Here is an 18090-nt window from a genome sequence, read left to right as displayed (position 1 = left end):
CTCCACCTTTGAACAGTTCTTACTAAGGTGGTAAGAACTGTACTATTATAACAGTAATAAGAAAAGTAATATATGCTTCTCCTACTATCTGCTGGAGAATCATAAGAGTCCCTGATGGTTGAATGGTTGATTTTTAATCAAGGACCTCCTCTTCAACATTGAACAGGTTGGGTTATGTTTCTACTGGCTGCCCTCAGCAAATCAAATCTGTCTAACCTGAAGTTTTGTTTTAAACCGGTACAATTATATTCTTCCCTAAACGCTAGTTCCAGAAGCGTATCTGTAACCGGAAGGTCGCTGGTTCGATCCCCGGGCTCTCTGTCCTGTTCGTTGTGTCCTTGGGCAAGACACTTTACCCTACCGCCTACTGGTATTGGCCAGAGGGGCCGATGGCGCGATATGGCAGCCTCGCTTCTGTCAGTCTGCCCCAGGGCAGCTGTGACTACAACCGTAGCTTGCCTCCACCAGTGTGTGAATGCGAGAGTGAATCAATAGTGGCATTGTAAAGTGCTTTGCCTTAAACTGATGAGTAAGGAAAATAACGACGTGGGGTGACGCCCGTGTCCTCGTACAATTAACGAGATTAATTTTTGAAAGGGCACAGGTCTGCCTGCTGAGGTGACTCGCCTACTTTGTGAGATTCCTCGTGGGACAAGGACCTTCCCCGAGTCCCAAACACTATCAAAATAAAGCGCTTTGGGTGCCTTGAAAAGCACTATATAAATCCAATCTATTATTATTATTATTACAGTGACTGAATCACAGTGTCTGATTGTTTGCTGGTATTTTCTTCCCATCCCAGTCTACGATGGCCCAGTTTCAGAACTTCAGATCATCTCAACCAGCCGGCATCTTCTCTGCAGATCAGCAGCCAATCAGCAGGCCAGCTCAGCCTGCTGCAAAAGTTTTCCCTGCTCCGCCTCACCGCCATCATGGAGAAATACTCGATGTCCAACAAACACGGCTGGACGTGGTGGGCGTGCATTACAATCACTGCACAAATTCAAGTCTATGTTTGTCTTTTAGTCATTCATTTATTATAAAACTAGAAATTCACAACCTGTCAAACATACACGCAAAGTATCTCAAACTATTTTATACATTTCTTTATCAAACCTCTTTCTTCATCTCCCCGTCTTTTTTTCCTCAAATATCAAAAATATAAACAATCTTTTTGGTTTTTCCTTATGTGGTCCAGGTTAGCAAGGTACAGTATGTTCTATACGTGTGACACTTTTTGCAGTGCTTATTTTTACTGCTTCCATTAACTCTGCAGAAGAACTGAAACAGCAGGACCATATAGCAAAGCATCAACTTCATTTGGTTTCAAAACATGCATGCAGTTGGGCTCATGCATGCCACAATGTTTGAACAAACTGGCTTTAGGTTGTCACCCCCACACACCTTCATCAGTTGATTATGCTCTCCAAACGCAAGCTTTGACTTGTTTACGGTGACCTTTGTTTACTCCTGTCAACCGGCATTTAAATAAAGAGAAGATAATCAAAGTATGTGCCACTTTTTCTGCCACACACCTAATTCTCTCTATTGCTTTCAGGTCTGTGCCAAAGTTTATGAAGCGCATGAAGGTGCCAGACTACAAAGAGAAGAGTGTGTTCGGGGTTCCCCTCATTGTCCATGTCCAGCGCTGTGGTTTTCCACTCCCCCTGTGTTTACAGCAAGCCCTCAGCCACCTCAGAACACATTGTCTGGACCAGGTTAGAAACAATAAAACTTTGTCCTTCTCAAAGCGCTACTGAAGGCGCGAATAAGCCGATAAACAGTTAATGCCCTGCCTGTCTCTTTCCCGTGACTTTCCCTTCCCTTCTGGTCTTCTTCTCTTAGGTTGGATTGTTCAGGAAGTCCGGCGTGAAGTCTCGTATTCAGGCGTTGAGGCAGCAGTGCGAGTTGTCTCCTGACTGCGTGAACTATGAAGACCAATCAGCTTACGATGTTGCCGACATGGTCAAACAGTTCTTCAGAGACCTGCCTGAACCTCTCCTCACAAGCAAGCTAGGAGAAACCTTCCTGCATATTTACCAGTGTAAGCCACCTCAGAGGCACACCTGCAGTCATTTGCATGTGACTGTAAATAGCTTTAACGGTTTAGTTGGCCTTAGTAAACAGGCAAACACAGTATATGTGATCTGTTTGTTCTTCTGATCAGATCATCACATTTTAATTTCTGAACCAGCTTCAATCTTTAATCAACGATATTCTATAAAACAACATTGTTAATTGTATCCAAAATTATAAAATGTGGCAAACGTTTCAGTCAAATATTGAAAACAGCATTTGCTATATAATGAAGAATTTCTATTGTTTAAAACCTTAACCACATTGTTTTTTTGACCCCTCACTCCTCCTCACGTCCATATTTTTCTTCAGATGTCCCAAAGGAGCAGAGACTGCAGGCCGTCCGAGCGGCCATCTTGTTAATGCCAGACGAAAACAGGGAGGTTCTGCAGACGCTGCTCTACTTCCTGCGTGATGTTACATCAATGGTGGAGGAGAACCAGATGACACCCATGAACCTGGCTGTTTGTCTGGGGCCGTCGCTCTTCCACCTCAGCATACTGAAGAGCGAAGCCTTATCACCAAGGTGCACGTATGGGATGATGAACACGCTGATTCTTGCATAAAAAAACATAGAAGCTGATGAAAGTGAAATTAATAAGACTCAAAACTCGTATTTGCCTTAAACATTTGATTATATTTAATTACACTGTTTTAATTGTTTTAGTTCTCCATAAATTCCACAAGATACTGCTTTTGCTAAAATCTGATGCCACACAACACTAGTCTTTACAAATATTTTTTTGCATATAAAAATATCTCTCAAATTTATCTTTTTAACAACTTTTGGATACTGGAAAACTGATTTTTACTGATATTGGCAACTGAGTTTATGCTTTGTTAATTGAGCGAATCTAAATACTACTAAACATTTGACTATTACAGTCATCAGTTAACTAAAGAAGGATTTAGTTGGTTCTCAGTTTTGTTCACAGTTATAGATTATTCTGAGCCGTGTAAAAATGTCAGTGTAAACAAAGATTGTAATTATGTGTCAGTACATTTAGAAAATCAACAATCATGGTAAAAAAGAAGATACATGTTTTATGTTTGAGGATAAAATTCAATAGTACTTTGTCCTTACCAGATGTTAAAATTGGATGTTTAAAACCTCAGATGTGTCATTATTTATTTATTAAAATCGAAGCAAAAGTGCAGACACACTGTGAAAAGAGAAGTACACATTTATTTCTTCCTCCATAGAAAATAATGGGGTAAGTAGCAGCAAGGTTCTGCTAATCAAATGGTGTAACCACCCCTATAAAGACTGTTTGTAGTGCTACCACTCTGATTCTCCTTCCTTGTTGTAATGTTTGCTATAATTTGCATGAAGATCATTTGTATGTTAGGGATCTGCACATAATTCTGTCCATTAATTACTCCGTATATATCACCTGTTGTACAGTTCTGTATATTCAATAATAATTTGTGTTCCTCAAGGTCAATTCAGAGGAAGTACACTACAGGCCAACCCGATCAGAAAGACCTCAGCGAGAACCTGGCTGCCACTCAGGGCCTGGCACACATGATCACCGAGTGCCAACGTCTGTTTCAGGTCAGGATCAAATACGCCACTATTTGTTTCTGTTCACAAAGAAATAATACATGACTCTTATCTTTATGTAAGACACTGACAAACAAACATGAAGCTGACTGATGTTTGCCCTGCTGCGTGGTTAGTAGTCAAGGCCACGTTATAATTGCATTTAATCAGCTCATTTCTAAAACTGTAGCTCATCATTACTTTGAGGCTGTCAGCGTGTACAGTATACTGCTGCTTTCAGGGAGAAAGACAAACAGATTTGATTACTATGCATGCGGTTTGGGGGGTTTTCATACAGGACTGAATGATTAGCTCTTCTTAACCCACAGAGGACTGCAGAATTCCTCCAACACAGGGAAATGACCAGTGAGGTTATGTTTAGAAGATAATGGATATTAAAACGTTTTTACCAAACTGACAGGAGCTGCTGTAATACACTATTAAACTTATAACTACAGTTCATTTTCCTCTGTAAAAGTGTTTGTATTTAGCTGAAGTGGTGCTGTGTGATCTGATTCACTTTCTCTGGCTGTTCCACAGATCCCAGAGGAAATGGTGACCCAGTCCCACAACTCCTACATGGAAGCTGAGCTGATGGTGCCCCCGCTGGACGAGCTTTGCAAAGCTCACGAGGAGGAAGTGGATGTAGACGAGGAAGAAGAAGATGAGGAAGGATCCTATCATGCACACCTAGAAAGGCTGATCCAGAACCTGCTGAAAGAGGCCAAAGATAAGAGCAAATGCTGGGTGTCTCGCTCAACTACTGACCATACAGAACTGTCATTTAAAAAGGTATGTGTGGCTACTGAATCTCTAGAATAATGGATGGATATTGGGAGGGTTTGGAAGAAACTGGATGCAGAGCAAGGGCCACAGTCATACAGGCATAGAAGCTGTCAGTAACGCCCAGTAACACTCGATTGCTGGGGGAAAGTGTATGTTGCACAACCAGTTGGCTAGTGGTTGTGACTGAGAGGATCCTGGCAATTGCAACAGTGAAATTTCTGCAAACACTTGCAAACTACTTGCTCGATGATGATGCAAACGACAAATGTTGGAAAGCTGAATTTTTTGGAATGTGTTGGTTGTATCAGAAAGGCACTGGTTTTACTTTGAAGGCCATTTCCAGTTTAAGATGCACTTTTTCAAGTTTTACTACAACTTGAAGAGATGGTAAACTGTTTGCAGAGTCAGCATCTTCCATACAAATACTGATCACTGTAGTTTGCTAGTAACAAAAGGTTTTTTGTTTTTTTTGACCATCTCTATATTTGCATGTGATTTTAACCTAGCTACAGCCAGCAGCCACTTGCCAACTAATTAGAAAATGCATATTTTTCTTTAGCAACAGAACGTTGCCCCAGGGTTTTTGACTAGTCTCTTGACCTCTGTGACCTCTGTGAGGCTTGAAGTGGAAATCAGAAAAATATTGTTCTTATTCATGTCTGCACAAGCAGATTATCAGAAACATATACTGATTACATCTACATCTAACCACTTAGTCTGGTCTAGGAAAATCAAATCTATAACGTTTCTAGTATTGCCCTTGAGATACACCTTTACATAATATTTCACTCTTCCAATGTGTTTCTCTCTAAGGTAGGAGACGGTAACCCTCTAAGGAGGTGGAGAGTGTGTGTCGAGGTGTCGGCAGCTCCCGCTGAGGTGCTGCATCGGCTGCTAAGAGAACGCCCGCTGTGGGAGACTGAATTACAGCAGGAGAAGATTCTGGAGACGCTGGACAAACAGACGGACGTGTACCTGTACTCCTGCTGCAACATGCCACCTCAACCCACCTGTGAATATGTGGTACTAAGGTCAGGGAAACTAAATTTCAGTCTTTTCACTCACATAAAGACTGACGTGTTGAATGAAAAGATTAAGCAGAAATAGCAACAGTATGTCTGTTTAAACAGGGCTTTACATACAGGAGCCTTTTTAAAATACCACACTGGGTAAAAAGTAGAGCTGTGACAAGTGGCTGATTAGTTGTTGAAAAGAAAATTGATCTGTTCTCCAACTCCTACAAATGTAATGGGGCAGGTTTTTCTTATGTGACAGTTTGCAGCTTTTATTCTTGGCAAGACGAGACATTTATTATTTAATAATATGGACGTTTTGATTGCCTGTTTCAAAAATGTAATCGCCCGACAATTGATCAAGAAAGTATATGAAATTGTTCCTAAAAATAAACCATTGATAGTTGAAGCCCTAATAAGAAAGAATACCTCAAATTGACTCCTTGCTTGTGTCCTTTAGATCATGGCGTACAGACCTCTGTAAAGGCTCCTCTGCGCTTGTTAGTGTGTCTGTCGATCATGAAGACAGCCCACCGATAGGATCAGTGAGGGGGGTTGTGCTGGAGTCACAGTACCTCTTAGAGCCCTGTGGGACGGGGAGGACCAGACTCACCCATATCTCCAGAGTGGACCTCAGGTGTGGATGCACCTCCAGGGTTTTTAAAGTCTTATGTTTCAACCGCGTCTGCAGTCGTTAATGAGTGTGTTTCTTGTTACAGGGGAAGATCTCCAGAATGGTACAACAAGGCATTTGGTCACCTATGTGTTAACGAAGCCCAGAGGATCCGCTCTTCTTTTCTCCCCTTTGACCAAACAAGCCCAGAGGCCAAGCTCTGAACCCCAGAAATTAAGCTTTGTCTTGGGTCACACTGCCAAAGCAGCTGAGCCTGAGAACCAGTGACCCAGGAGGATAATCACCCAGGCAGTGGACTTCAGCCTTTTCATGGTGCTGAGGCATAGGAAGCTTTACTGTACCACACACTGAAGGAAAGAGTATTTGTGTCATTTTATCAGGTGTCTTTAAACAACATATCACTACTTATTTTTATCATAAATCATTATTTTCCAAGCCTTTAAAAAACACAGATTCAGTGTTTGTTTCCAGCAAAGTAATTTAGTGATTTGACACCAGGTCTCATGTATCCATGTAGATTATTGGAACTACATTATTATATTATTATATTTCTCTGATTTAATCTTCCAAATCTTCCAGTGACGAGGTAAGGAAGCCAGCACCAGCAGGTATGATCATGACGATGCTGCTGCAGTGGTTGGGTTAGTGTTTAATATGCAAACCTTCACCTGATCACTTTCATGGTTACTGTAACAGAGTACCGAAGTTATATTATAACATATAATATAAATTATATGAATATAAATACAACAGATATTAATTATCTTAACTAATTTTACATTACCTGCCTGACGAATATACATGACAAATTTGATCAAAACATTTCACAATGTTTTCTATTAATAGAAAATAGATAATGTTACTTCTGTTCTGATTCCATTGTAGAGTATTTATATTAAAAAAACCCATCACACAGCATTGATAGTATGTGATGATCTTCAAATCTAAACTAACAATACACTCGTGCAAACCTCCATGACATGCAGGTTTGCTCCTTTATTAATTAATACACATGTAGTTATTAAATGAAAAACCACACATACTGTAAAAATGCAAAGAAAACATCTGTGCTGTAAAAATACCAGGACCAGCACATAGTTACGTGTCAGCACTGTGTTGTGAAAGCTGCACTAGTTTCAGGTGAAATGACTTTCACAAGGATCTGAATCACATAAAGGGAAAACACTCATCGGGTCCGTGAACGTGCTCAGCATACATTTTGTGGAGATTACTGTTTATTTTGTTCTCTATTGTCACTATTTACAGTGTTATCTAAATGAAATGCCATTTTAAAGTTATTGTTGTCATTACCTTTCTGTATATTGTGTCACTGTTGCTTGTTTTGTTTTGTTGGTTTTTTTTGCTCTCATATTATACAATGTCTAAGACATGTGACCATTGCTCTGCTTCTGGGAAGCATGTTTGAAATGTTTGCGAGTGTGCACGGTGATGCCTGTGTATCTGCATTCTGAATATATGTACAGGCTGTACTGTAAATATCTGCAATGCTTTCTGTGCCAGCAGATCAAACACCATAGTTTTTCAGGGTCTTCCTATCATATTGATATATGCTGAAATGTGAACCTTCCATATATTATCCTACTAAAGCAATAGCAGACTAAAGCTTTGTGGCTCTTGTTGTTTCAGCTGTAGGCGGCGCTGCTACGGTGTTACTATGATAGGCTATAATATTTTTACAGTGCTGGCATAATCCCGCGCGGATGCCTTTCGCTGGGGAACAGTGTGACACGTGTGTGTCTAGATGTGTGTATGTGAGCGATAATAAGACAGACAATGAGTGAGAGTCTTTGACGTGAACCCTCAGCCGTGTGTGATGAGGCTCCAAACCTAGCTGGGTAGGCCTGGTTGATTTATGCTTGACTATTTCTGATAAAGTGACAGAAAACAGAACCGTGGTTACTGAACATGAGAATAAAAATATCAAATGTCAACAAAAATTAAATGTCGTCTTCAGTTTTTCTGTCTCTGATTTGTGTAAATTAATCAGTAAATTCAAGAATATCAGGTGTTATATATCCTCATGTCCACTGAGGGGTGCTGTTGCCCCTGAGGAGTCTGAATGAATCTGGAAAGTATGCCATGGAAAGTATTTTTAGATAACTGAGTTAATGAAGAGTCATCACAGCATCAGGGGGGGCATCCCTGAGGACTTTTTCACTCTTCTCTCCTTGAGTCCTTTCAACTAATGGATGGGAACTAAAACTCCGATGCTCAGATCAATACTCCATCACATTTACCTACTTAGCCATGTTAGATGGGGACTCTCGCAGAGGGCAGCGAAGGTGTTTGAACACAGACTGCTGCTCCCCTCAGCTCCCCTGTCTGTTATCCTTGTGACAACACAGAAACACTACTTTAACTTCTACCTCATTTAACATGTCAGTGGTTTTATCAGGAAAGTAGGGCATGCAGCAACATCCCCTGCATGTCAATGATCCTCTGCGCTGTGGGTGTGCTTCAGCTACACTACTCCATGGGCGCCGACAAATGAGAAACACCATGTTGCAAATTACACTATGAAAAAAAAAATGTTACTGAATCAATAATTTTCCCATGAATCCGCTTGGAACCAGACATGTTTCTTTTTTTTTTTTTTCTTGGAGCCGCAGAGGTCTACGCAATAAATGAAGTCATGGTCTGTGTAACAGAAAACTGATGTGACATGATGGCCTTCAATATGTGCAGAAAAATACAGAGGGATTTAAAACAGCATCAATATTTTTCTCACACAGGATGACCCTGCAAAATGATTTGAGAGGAGGGGACCTCTTCTGGAGGGAACAGGAAGTCCAGCTGCTGCACCATCACTCTAAATAATCTGGTATGTAGGGCACCGTTTTGTCATGTTTAAATTTACTTTGTGTTCATTTCCAGAGGTTTTAAACATGAGGAGATCGCGAGGCCGAAGAAGACGAGCAGGAGTACAAGCACTTTGAGCTGCAGGCTTATTTTATTATGTCAAATTACTTTTTAATGCAATTGCCCATGTCATCTTTCCACATTCTGCATTTCTACTTTGTTAGTCATGTGTGTCTGTATGAGACAGTAACAATCAGTCTAAATCAATAAAGGCTCGTGCTTAAAAAGTCTTTGTTCAGTTATTTAAAATTCAGTTCATTATTTATTGACTTGATATAGTTTAGTTATCTAACATGTTCCAGTATGCACAGCATTCAGTTTAACAGCATTTGTTTTGTGATGTCTAAATGCTTTCAAGTCCTTATGTACTTTATTGTACTCTCTTCTCAGAATCCTTCTGAGGATTTTTTTGAAAACTTGACGATATATAATAGAGTTCCAGAGTTGTTGGATGTACCATAATTTTCAAAAGATGAGATAAAATCGAGGTCACTATATTTGGGCCTAAAAATCTTAGAAACCAGATATGTTCTCTGATGGCAATTACTTGGACTCCAGCAGCACTGTGAGGAATCTTGGAGTCATTTTTGACCAGGATATGATACAATATAAGCATATTTAATACATATGCAGGACTGCTTTCTTACAATATCTATAAAGAAGCATCCTATCTCAGATGGATGCTGAAAAACTAATTGTTTATGCATTTTTTATTTCTAGGTTGGATTATTTTAACTCATTATTATCATGTTCTTCTAAAAGTTTCCAGAAAAGTTCTCAGTTGATACAAAATGCTGCAGAGAGAGTACTGACAGGAGATTATTCCATATTAGGGGCTCCCTGTTATATCCATAATCAAATTTAACCTCCTAAGACCTGAACTCTTCCACGGCATGCATTTTTAATTTCAAACAAAGGATTACAAGATTTTTTTTTTTACCTGATTTTTGTTTCTAAGAATGATGAGAGCCACATATGAGGATATTCATTTAAAATTTTGATAAAACAGTATCAGTATAATGTCCTCGTAAGTGGATATCAGGTCCTTGTAGAGCAAAATTGAGTATTTTGATCTGAATAACCCAAAATGTGATGTCCACATATGTAGACCCCAGGTCCTAGGAGGTTCAACCTCTTCCCCTGACATACAAGGTCTTGAATAATCAGGCCCAATTTTATTTTAAAGACCTCATAGTACCACATCACCTCAGTGCTTCCCACTGTTGCAAAGTGCTGGCTCATATGGGGCCATCTGATTGTTGGGATGTCCTCCAGAATCCGGGAGGATCTATACCTTCCATTATAAGGGTCCTTGAGCCTTGAGGCAACTGCTATTGTGATTTGGTGCTATATAAATAAACCTGAATTGAACTGAATCAAATCTCTGAAATGGTGTCATAAAACATTTTTCACACTGAAGAACTCAGTTTGCAGGGATGAACTTTTAGAACTTTGTTGCTGCTTATCTGCACCATGTTCACATTATAAAAACTGCAAGACAGACAGACAATGAAAACATATGCATGTCCTCTGAGACCGGCTAATCTAATGTCTCTTTCCAGACATCCACGATAAGGTCATTAATGAATAAATTATCCAACAAATGAATCATTAATGAGACCATGTTGGCAGTTCTGTGTAGTATCCTCAATTACATGTTCAAATTGTTCCATACAACTAAAGCTTCATTTAAACAAGTGAATGAAATAAAGTGTGCTGTAAGTAATACATACAATGAAGGCATTGTGCCATAGGAGAAAGTGTTTTTTCTGCATTTCCAAATTAACTGTTCGTGTTTCTTACCTATACATCTAATGTACAAATGAAGTATCAGTGTTTTTGCGACTTACACAGAAAAGCAAAGCAGAGTAGATAACCATATACATTTTAGCCAATGCTATGCAGTACACTTTTATCCAAGTTGCCTGAGTGAAATCTGAGTGAATGACCAGGCCGGCCACATTCAGAATGATCTGGCTGAATTGTAATGGCACCTGATAGAGCTCCATTTCATTGAAGTAATGGCTAACATTTCGAGTGGTTTTAGGAGTGAAAGTGCAACTAATGGCTCAAATGATGGCTTCACTCCATTTACGCATGCCAGAGAACCGTACGAGTCATCCAAGCAAGCGCAATTTCAGGAATCAGGTACAGGAACAGCTAATAGAAATCCAGTCATTAATAACATCTGTTTCTGGCAACTTAGTATGTTATTAAAATAAGTCTAATGGGTGTTACACTGTAAAAGTCAAACCCTCTCCAAGATTTAGTCCCACTGTGCATCTGTCTCAGGGGCAGCCATTACTTGTGAATAAAGTAAAGGTTGTTTGAGGGATTATGGTTTATGTGAAAGTGTCCAGAATCCTCAGTGAATATTCTCATACACACAAAAGCAAAAAAAGGCAAGGCAAAACAAGTTTGACTTTCTTCTGCATCTGCACATAAATTTATGCACAGCCAAAAGCAAAGTTTTGGCAGACTGCTTTGCATGACTGCTCTGTTATATGACAATCCACAGATGATTAACTCTGTTTACATTCAAAAGCAGCATCTATATATACACTATTATCAATGATAAACACTTATAGTTAAACTTTAAAACACTGACATTTACAACGAACATCTTTGAATTTAGAAAATGAGTCACATCTTCTGCAGAATGTAGTTAAATGTGTGTTACTGCATGGCAGGAGTCTGTGGGAAATGTTATCAGAGCAGCGGTTTGTGTGTTAACAACCTCTTGTTTGATTACATGAGAGACACAAACCGGTGCCAAGTGTACAGCACAGTCAGGTTTTGCTACACTTGCAGCTGCAATCCAGGCCTAGTTTTTGCTATATGCAGAGGCGTGCCTGCATGTCTTTAAAGTGTTTTTATATTGCATTGGTAATTGTAGGCTGAACCTTCACTAATCTGCCAGTAAAAAGTTGTTGGTGCAGCACAACCTGTGAACACAACTAACTCTCACACTTAACACTGATCAGTAAGAATTTTGTCTCCATTTGCACAAAATAATTGAAACTCTGATGCATTCTCAATCATCCAGGTAAGCAAATCTCCAAAAATTGATTCTGTTCATCTGGACGAAGCGTTTCTCCCACTGAAAACGCTACGTCCAGATGAACAGAATCAACTTTTGGAAACTCTGATTTTCGTTTCTGGAGTACATCCGGCTTTCTTAAATCTTTCCATCTGCCTAATTTCCAGTACAGTCACTAAGAAAAGTGAACCCACTGTTCAACAAGTTAAGCTCTTAAGTACAATTCCCAATATCCCACTGCCTCTAAAGCTCACACCAGCGTGGAGTAAAAACTCAGTATTCTTTTAGGTTAAGAGTTAATTATCCCACAGTAAATCCTGGTGTTCTGCTTCACCATTAATTCAGCGTGATTTTTATGGAAATCTTGAGATCTGGAGAATTTTTTTTTTAAAGTTCTGAGGATTTGAGCAATGCAGAGCCTTCATTTTCACGTCCCTCTTCCGTGGAGCCAGCTCCCTGCTTGGATTTACTTTTAAGATTAGACTCAAAACTTTCCTTTCTGACAAAGCTTATAGTTAAGGCTGGGTGTGATGACTCCGAACCCTTGGTTACAACACTGTAGGATCAAACTGCTGGGAAGGCTTCCAATGATGCACTGACTCTTTCTTCTTCACTCATCTTATTCCACTCCTCGCGTGTTTCCACCTATGACTGTATTTACTAATTTGCAACTATAAAACTATAGCTCTCTCTCTCCCATAGTTTGCCTTTCATCCTCATTTCCTGTTTCTTCCTGTCAGAAGGGAGGTTTTCCTTTCCACTGTCACCAAGTGCTTGCTCATAGAAGGTTGCTTGATTGTTGTATTTTTCTGATATTGTCGGATCTTTATCTTATAATATAAAGGGTCTTGAAACAACTATTGGCTGTAAATTGGCAGGAGATTAAAAAAATTAATTTAATTGAATTTAATCCTTTGATAAATTCTTGTTAAGACTATGATGAAAAGTTATGCAATATTGAATGCATTTTTAATGTTTTTGATGATCTGTGTACCTAAGCTTTTCTATAAAAATTGAAGAGTTTTTTGTCTCAAGCAATAGCTGAGGAGCTCCATGTCCCAGTAGGTATTTGAACCCAGACACTTTTCCAAAGAGCTACTTCCCGTTTGCAAACAAGAAAGTGAGTGGTTTCATAAACTCTGGCCTGTCATCATACAGATCATGAAAATGAGAAATAATGCCATAGCTGACAGTTAAAAATATATGATATTGGAATATTTTGTTACTCTCCATTGGGTGTTCTTTGTATTTAAAATTTTCTTGAGCTAAAACATTATCACACTGCACACGTATGAGTTCATCCATGCAGCGCATGGAAGGGAATCATAAGAGCAAAGATGGTCTTATCTTCTTAACCCGCAGAGGAGCATGTAATCCTTAAAACAATACAATGACCAGTAGTCCAGTTATTAGATTTTAGCAGGCTGGCTTTTTCCTCTATGTGTGCTTTTTCCTTCAGCCCAATACAGAAGCGATTTAAAAAAAAAAAAAAAAATGCTTAACCTATGATAAGCTACCCTGTGGTGTCTTTTGTGAATCACCTTCTCAATTCTGAAAGTATTTATCCTCAAGATTGCAGAGTATCCAAGTAAAGGAGCTGATCAGAAAATCTCATTTAATATCAGAATGTGTTTTAGCCTACAGACTTTATTTTATTGCACATAATTTGACTTTTTATAGCAGGAAAAGCACAGGTGTTATTGATAACATCAAAAATAACTGCACACTAACTGCTTTGTTAGTTTCAAGGTCCTCGCATTGCGGAGGAATGTCCTTCACCTAGATTGAATCTATTGATCTATTCTTTCATGTGCACAATAAGTTTTAGAAAATAGGCATGACAAATGGACAGTAATTGCACTATGAGGGGACCAGTGTAAAGATGACTGTACTTTTGTAAGGAAATCTTTTACGATTATCATTGTAGTACTGCTTATTCAAGCATTTCTAAAAAAAAAAAAAAAAGAAAAAAGAAGAAGAATAAAACAAGTTTTTTTTTTTAAATCAGAAGAGGAAAGTTTGTAATGCTTGTGAACATTTTTCCTTCACGTGGGAGAAAAAGATAGTTGGCCGATTCACAGAAATCTAATTGAAAATCTTGCAGTGTTGTGCCACCTCTGCAATCAGTTTTTTCCCCCATTTCCCACCTCTGTCATGGTCTCCTTTACACACACGCACAGGCACACACATTTATGGACATGTACTAACACTGAAATGTGCAAGGCTATCTTGATAGTGACTCATATCTGTCTATGTCTATGGAAACAGGAAGTTATTACCTGTAACTATGTCACTGTCTGAGGTCATTCCTGTGCACATCAGCAAGTCTGCTTTTCAATTCTCCTAATAGCAGAGACAGAGACAGAGAAGCAGAACAGACAAAAGTAACATCTAAGTAATTCAATCTTGAACATTGACTCAATCTTTAATATAGACTCAATGATCTGAATAGAACAGGAAGAGCGCATAAAATAAAACATGAAAAGAGAACAAAATAAAAACACAAAAATCATTTATCTACGGAAAGATCGCTGAACTGTCTGCACAACCTGGATTGATAATGCGTGTCACTAAATCTTATACTCACTTGAACTTAATTTACAGAAGCACTGATCCTGTCTGATTAATCGATACATTAAAATTTTTAATCCGGCCTTATGTGTACTGAATTCAGCAGCTACTGAACCATCTCAGCATCATTATAAGCTTCCTGAAGTTTCCATGTACTCAATTTCTTATAGTTTGTCCAGAAGTATGCAGCAGAGGTCTCAGCTTTATCTGTAAATACACTAAACTTGCAAAAGGGGGCGTTTGCCTGTGCATCTCTTATTTAGTATTGCATATAAATATCTTCATCATCTAACATATGATATGTAATAAAATGTAAATAATATGACCCCTCAAAAAGTGATATGGTGTAGCGGTAACCACGATTGCTTGGCAAGTGGAAGGTTTCTGGTTCGTATTCAGCTGGAGACACAAATCCCTTAAGGTTGTGTCAGGAAGAACATCTGGTGTAAAACTCTGCTAAAGCAAAAGTGGAGTTCTCTGTCTTATGCGACTCCTTCTGATACCCTACCATTGAAAGCAGTTTTATCAGAAAATACATTTTAAAAACATAAGTAATGAAAAAAGAAGGAAGGACTGTTGTACAGTTAAAAGACAAAGTGGTGAAGGACGTTGGGAAACCTTATTAATTAATGAGACTTGGTCTATCTGAATGTTACCTGACATGGATTGTATCTTGTGACTGGTGGTGATGTGGCTTGAGTGGCTTCTCCTGACAAACAGGAAGTGGCATTTGGACGTTTGTGCCATCAGATTCTTGAACAGCTGACCTATTTTTGACAGTAATAATAATTGTTTTGCACATCAGGTCATCCTACATATTAAGCCAGCATATTAAGCTATAGCTCTTTTGCACACAACTCTGTTTCAAATCTCCATATTTTGTCTCCCTTTCTGTCTTCATTTATTTACTTGTACTATTTGTATTTATATGTTCTATTTCTATTGTATATATGGGGGTGGACAGCAAAGAAAGAATTTCATTGCACAGAGAAATGCCTTTTTCTCTTGTGACACATGACAATAAACACTTTCATTTCATTTCATTTTCTAACTTATTTTTCATTTATATTTAATTAATTTTTCAATTTTTTTTGTTTTGAAAATTTAGATTTTTTATATTTTTTTGCAAAGTTTTTTATTTACTCTATTTTATTTTTCTCTTTCATTTTTTGCCCAAGTGGACTTTAGAGTCTTTTACATATAGAACAGATAACACTGAGTCTGGCAACAAGCAGTGGCTCATACAGCCAGTAAAAACTGAAAATGTGGCATTACTTTCATGCAACTTTGTATAAATAATCGCTGATTTTAAAGACAAACAGCTGATAGTAGTTTCCTGTCAAACCAAATCTAGCTGCAACTATTATCAATCTAAGAATCATCCCTAACAATCAAACTGTATTGTCTCCTGTATGTGCTTATCAAACCTTCCCTGACAGACATCACCTCTTCTGCACTCTCTCTGCCTGATCCTCACTGAGTCCCAGTCCCCTCTGAAGCTCGAGCTCTCTGATCATCAGCCCACACAGGACGCTGGCACTACCTCCACACATCTCTACAAAGGTACACCGGAACAGAGAGGATAATAACTGCCCGCCTGCAAGTACTGCAGCTCTGCTGGAGGTGAGGGAAGGAAAGGCATGAGGTGGAGGACAGATGAGGGAGAGAGAGACTGAGAGAAAGATCGAAAGAGGGGAACAATGTTAATGCTTTTACCCAATCGCCAGCCAGATCCCGGTTAAGACCTCTCTTTCTCCCAAAGAAGTCTTTTGTGGAATCATGACAAAGCTGAAAAAGCAAGCCTTTGTCTGAAAACAAAGAGAAGTGTGTGCGCGTGTGTGTGAGAGAGAAAGAAAGAGAGCTTGCTATTGTAGTTGTATATCTGTGTGTGCGTGTGTGTGAACCCAAGTGTGTTCACATCCAAGAGCAAAATCACATGTATTAGTTTGAGAAATTGCTTCTCTTGAGTGTGGGGAAGTTAGTAACAGATACAACTGTTGTACGCAGTGTGCGTTTGTTGGAGTGTGTGTGTGTGCGCTTGTCTCCTTTTTGCTGAAGATTGGGTTGGGGGAGGGGTGTGTATGATGGCCTCTGTTCATCTGTAACATTCTTTAATGATTTCACACAGTGTGAAATACACTTGCGTGCACACACACACACACACTCCATTACAAAATGCCCCTCCCACATCACCCCCAGCTCCCACTCCTGTCAACGGTCAGCATCTCAAGATATGAAGCAAGACATCCGAGAGACATCGCGGCCTCTGTGAAAACACACTCAGACATGCTCCAGAAGAGTAATGAATCAGCCTCTATAGCTGCCTTGTTAATGGAAATCCAACCCGGCAGATGTGGCCTTCTGGAAGAACACGTGGAGTGTAAAACAGGCTTATGTGTGCACACACAGGTGCCAGTAGCCACGGTCTGTTCAGCCACCAGAGGATAGTGTAGGTGTGTGAGTTATGTGTTTGTGAGACGCTGTGGCTGGACCTGTGAGTCACTGCTCAAAGAGACTCAAATGAGTGCATGACCTAAAAAACCTAAAAGGAATAAAATCCAGACGCGGTTAAGCAGCCGAGACATCGACTGAATTGATGGAAATGGTAACAATTTGCAAGAAGGGTACATAAACTGACACTTGAATTCATGCATTAAAAGCCATCCAGTCACGTAAAACATCATGAATTGTCATGAATTTACTTGAGCTAATAGCATCTCCAGCTTGCCCTGACATCAAGCCTCATTAGATTTTCTAAAAAAACGAGGAGTAAAAGCAGTGGATGGATATATATATTAAACAAGAAAATGTGAAATAACTCAAAACATGTTTTATATTTTAGATTCTTCAAAACAGCCACCCTTTGCTTTGATTACTGCTTTCCACACTCTTGGCATTCCCTCGGTGAGCTTCATGAGGTTGTTACCTGACACGGCTTTCCAACCGTCTCGAAGGAGTTCCCAGAAATTCTGAGCACTTGTCTCCCCTTTTGCCTTCACTCTGCAGTCCATCTCATCCCGAAACCATCTCAACTGGGTTTAGGTCAGGTGACTGTGGAGGCCAGGCAATCTGGTGCAGCACTCCATCACTCTCCTTAGTCAAATGGCCCTTACATAGCCTGGAGGTGTGTTTGTGGTCATTGTGCTGTTGAAATATAAATGATGGTTCAACTAAACGCAAACCGGATGAGATGGCATGTTGCTGCAGGATGCTGTGGTAGTCATGCTGCTTCAGTGTACCTTCAATTTTGAATCAATCCCCAACAGTGTAACCAGCAAACCACCCCCCACACCATCACACCTCCTCCTTCATGCATGTCGAGACCATCCGGTCACCTTTTCTGCGTTGCACAAAGATACGGTGGGTGGAACCAGAAATCTCAAATTTGGACTCATTGGACCAAAGCACAGATTTCCACTGGTCTAATGTCCATTCCTTGTGTTTCTTGGCCTAAACAAATCTCTTTTGCTTGTTGCTTTTCCTTAGTAGTGGTTTCTTAACAGCTATTTGATCATAAAAACCTGATGCCATTTCTAAATGTCACCTG

The 18090-nt window shown here is 39.5% G+C and overlaps 1 protein-coding gene and 1 non-coding gene across 3 annotated transcripts in view; both read left to right on the top strand.

Moving 5' to 3' along the window:
- stard13a (StAR related lipid transfer domain containing 13a) overlaps window positions 1-6751 on the top strand; it is a 52575-nt gene extending 45824 nt beyond the window's left edge. For both annotated transcript variants that reach the window (XM_087847347.1, XM_006800126.3), the window contains 9 exons: window positions 803-973; window positions 1559-1718; window positions 1846-2044; window positions 2389-2602; window positions 3517-3631; window positions 4160-4411; window positions 5219-5436; window positions 5879-6055; window positions 6138-6751. In XM_087847347.1, coding sequence (XP_087703473.1) covers window positions 803-973; window positions 1559-1718; window positions 1846-2044; window positions 2389-2602; window positions 3517-3631; window positions 4160-4411; window positions 5219-5436; window positions 5879-6055; window positions 6138-6255 — 1624 coding nt within the window. In that variant the 3' untranslated portion in view covers window positions 6256-6751. The remainder of the gene's footprint in view (window positions 1-802; window positions 974-1558; window positions 1719-1845; window positions 2045-2388; window positions 2603-3516; window positions 3632-4159; window positions 4412-5218; window positions 5437-5878; window positions 6056-6137) is intronic.
- Window positions 513-666, top strand: LOC148100895 (U12 minor spliceosomal RNA). Its single transcript, XR_015719731.1, has one exon. It is a non-coding gene; the product is annotated as a U12 minor spliceosomal RNA (small nuclear RNA).
- Window positions 6752-18090: the final 11339 nt, after the last annotated feature.

This window comes from Neolamprologus brichardi, chromosome 10 (assembly GCF_056152115.1).
Source record: "Neolamprologus brichardi isolate AB-2024 chromosome 10, ASM5615211v1, whole genome shotgun sequence".
Lineage (NCBI taxonomy): Eukaryota > Metazoa > Chordata > Actinopteri > Cichliformes > Cichlidae > Neolamprologus > Neolamprologus brichardi.
Note: the sequence above shows the minus strand (reverse complement) of the source record. Positions and strands in the feature narration are given on the sequence as shown.